The sequence below is a fragment of the Meles meles genome, chromosome 6 (genome assembly GCF_922984935.1).
Source record: "Meles meles chromosome 6, mMelMel3.1 paternal haplotype, whole genome shotgun sequence".
Classification (NCBI taxonomy): domain Eukaryota; kingdom Metazoa; phylum Chordata; class Mammalia; order Carnivora; family Mustelidae; genus Meles; species Meles meles.
The window spans coordinates 54,243,218-54,246,616 of NC_060071.1; the positions used below are offsets into that span (position 1 = coordinate 54,243,218).

Here is a 3,399-nt window from a genome sequence, read left to right on the forward strand (position 1 = left end):
AGAACCTGAGTGTGAAGTACTATCAAGCAAACATAGACCATGGCTTCTAGGGAAATATGTTAAAGCCTTGAGCAGAGTTTGAAGGATGACGAACTTTCTTGCTCCAAAGTCCAAAAGACACATGGGTGAGGGAAGTAGCAGAAGCCTTGGGTTGCTGAATAACCTCAAAGGGCACCTGGGCCCAAATAGTTCTCCTGAGAATGCTGGTGAATGCAATCAAGATGGCCCCAGGCTGACAATTTGTGAAAGGGATCCCAAACACACACATCAACATCATTACAATGCAACAGAAAAAAGTGATTTTATTGCTGAAAACACAATGCTACAAAGCTTGGCAGAAGTTCCAAGATTAAAAATAGGGGGCCTGGGTCTTTCTTTGCCCTCTTCCCTATTCCCTTCCTTCAAAACACACAGAGCTCCAAAGCAGAAAAGAATCCTGTTTATTTTGGTCCCAATTCTGGACTTGCATCTTGGCCCTCTAATTCTCCCAGTCCCCTTCTTCTTTCTCTATGGGAACCATGGAAATCAACAAAGAAAAAGAAAAGCAGAAGAGACCATAAAAAACAAGTACCAAGTGAGAGAGGAAGTAATGGGAACCTTGGAAACCCTGGTATTTTTTTTTAAAGATGTTTATTTATTTATAGGACCATGACCTGAGCCAGAGGCAGATGCTTAAGGACTGAGCCATCCAGGTGCCCCTGGAAATCTTAATCTAAGTGCACAGGAACTAGACGATAGGGAGGGTCGCCCGGCTGAGGGGGGTTACAGGCAACAGTGTAGAACTGGTTCTGGGGAGTAGTACTGTAGCGGCAGTTGGGATATGTCCCTCCAGTGTGACGGCAGTAAGTCATGCCAATAATATTTGCACTCTGGTGGCAGTTATTCTGGCCATTCCTGCAGATCCTGTTGGGCAAAAGACAGGTAGCAGCCACGTTCTGGAAGGTGTCATGCAGAAAGGTGTTTTGAGGCTTACAGCGCTGATTATAATTATTGACACGACGCATTGCCATGTTGCATTGGACAGGACCTGTACTTATATGCTGAATTGCAAACCATTGAGCCCTGGTTGGGGGTTGAGCCCAAGCACCAAGTGGATGCACTGGCCCCCATGATCCCAGCAGCACCAGGAGGAGAGGAAAAGGTCCCAGAAGATCCAGCATCATCTCTTCTCTGTGGGAAGAGGGAAAAAAGTGAGAGAATGATAATAGTAGAGGTCATAAGAGCAAAATGATCATTCATAACCATGCCTTTTAAGATTTCATTGGTCCCTTTCTTGTTGTTTAAACCATCTTCTTTCCAATGTGAGTCTCACAATTCTAGGAAGGACTTGAAGCCCAGGGAGGAGGAATGGGAGTTAAGATGACCTTTTCTCTGACTAGCAAATCCCATTCTCCTCTTTGTCCTGAGTTTATGCAAAGAGAAACTTGTTTATTCCCTCCTCCCTCCTGGAATATTTCTCCTCCATCTATGTGACCTGGACCTTCTGACCATTGTCATGTCTCCCCAGCCCCCAGGCTTCTCCTCTTACCTGGTCTCCTTGCTGGGGCTCCTGCTGAGGACAGAGGCAGTGGTTAGTCCCAGGCTCAGAGGCTTTTGTCTGCTGTTCCTCTGCCAGGTATGCAAGCGTGGAAGGTTCTGAGACCTAGGAAAGAGGAAAGGGAAACCTAGGGCTTGGAAGAAGCCCTTCTTGTGCACAGTGTGGATGAGACCCACACCCTCCAACTCACTGTTTAAAGTCAGTATCCCTTCAGATGCAGGAAGAGCAAGCCTCCTTAAAGGAACAAAGGAGAAGTGATAACTTCCTCAAAGAAGTGTGAGGAAGTACTGACTTCCCGATATGGGTGGAGAGCTTCCTTCCTGATCTTAAGCTTCAGTGTTTTGAAGCGCTGTGGTTTCAGTTCTTTAAGAGAAAACACGCCATGTAAATTTGATATGGTGATTGCCATTTACCTGTTAATGTTTTGAGTTCCAACGACAAACTTGAATGAATTAATTTACATGCAATTTCATTGGGCCAGATACCGGGCTACTCAGATTCAGGAGCTCGTGATCTGATCAAAGAGAATATCAGATAAATAGACAAATACACTGTATACAATAACTATAAATAGCTCTTTCGGCTGTGGTGGAGGAGATGCTAAGGGGCTACGAGGACCTGGTAGAAATAAGTCCACAACACTGAACTGAGTTTTGAGGATTAATTAGAAGTTAGGTGAAGAGAATGGTAAGGGCGTCTCAAAGAGGGAGCTGATGAGGGAGCTGAAGGCTTGCTAAGGACAGAGCATGGGCTGACAACCAGCAACTTCCCTCACCCCACACACATGCTTCCGGATGGCATATGTGTGATGTTCCTCCTGGAGGGCCCCAACAGTCTTAATGTTGATACCCTACTAGAGGGAAAAACAACCTTGACTTGACAAGGGCAGGGGCTCCAGTATCCTGTGAGTCTTCCTTAACATATGAAAATCCTTTGGAAACTTTCCTTTTCCTTACCTCCCACAGCTCCCAGGTATATAGTCAGTCACCCCTCACAACCCTGGTACAGCAGCTCCTTCTGTGCACCCGTCCTGTCCCCATGCTTTAATAAAACCACGATTTTGCACCAAAGACATCTCAAGAATTCTTTCTTGGCCGTTGACTCTGGACCTCACCCCACCAAAGCTCACCTATATTCCAAAACTCCATCAGGACCTCTGAGTGAAGGTGAAGCTGGGCGCTTGGTTCCTGGCCCCATTTTGAAAGCATAAACAAAACTATAGTTGTATTATTTGCATTGTTATCTTAGCTCTACATTGTTTTGTTCCTTCCTTAACTATGTTTTATGTACCTCTATTTTTCTTTGAATAATTTCTTTCTTTGAGAGAGAGAAACAGAGTACAAGTGGATGGAGGGGCAAAGGCAGAGAATCCCCAGGTAGACTTCCCATGGAGACTGCAGCCTGATTAGGGTTCTTTTCCATCACCCATGAAATCAGGACCTGAGTTGAAACCAAGAGTCAGAGACTCAACTGACTGAGCCATCTAGGTGCCCCTGTTTTCCTTACCTCTTAACCTCATGCTCAAACATCAACTTTGGCTTTTTACTCCTACTCCATATTTTTCCACTGAATGCAGAAAGGTACTGGGGACCAGAAAGTAACATCTGTTTTGATGTATCTGATCCCTGGTCCCAAATAGGACCTCATTGTCCACAAGAAGACTTACCTCCAGATTGTTTCAAGGACACCCCCAACAAGTTTCAAGAAACCCCTTACCTTCCTTTCATGTATATAAGCAACAGGGCAAGGCAGCTTTGGGAATGATCCCCTGCTTTCTCTTTGATTCTAAAGCTTTCCTTGTTTTAAATCCAGTGTCTCAGAATTTGGTGTACTGCACATTGGGTACATGGACAGGTTGGAGT

The 3,399-nt window shown here is 45.2% G+C and overlaps 1 protein-coding gene across 2 annotated transcripts; it reads right to left on the reverse strand.

The window, feature by feature from the left end:
• Window positions 1-273: 273 nt before the first annotated feature.
• Window positions 274-1,843, reverse strand: LOC123944264 (ribonuclease K3-like). 2 transcript variants are annotated; one of them, XM_046009205.1, is made up of 3 exons: window positions 1,728-1,843; window positions 1,529-1,642; window positions 274-1,170 (listed from the first exon to the last, which is right to left on the reverse strand). In XM_046009205.1, exon 3 carries the CDS (start codon window positions 1,161-1,163, stop codon window positions 708-710), a length of 456 nt encoding a protein of 151 aa, XP_045865161.1. In that variant the 5' UTR covers window positions 1,164-1,170; window positions 1,529-1,642; window positions 1,728-1,843; the 3' UTR covers window positions 274-707. The 2 variants fall into 2 exon arrangements, with proteins under 2 accessions (XP_045865161.1, XP_045865162.1); XM_046009206.1 differs by lacking the exon at window positions 1,728-1,843 and having other exon boundaries at window positions 1,529-1,715.
• Window positions 1,844-3,399: the final 1,556 nt, after the last annotated feature.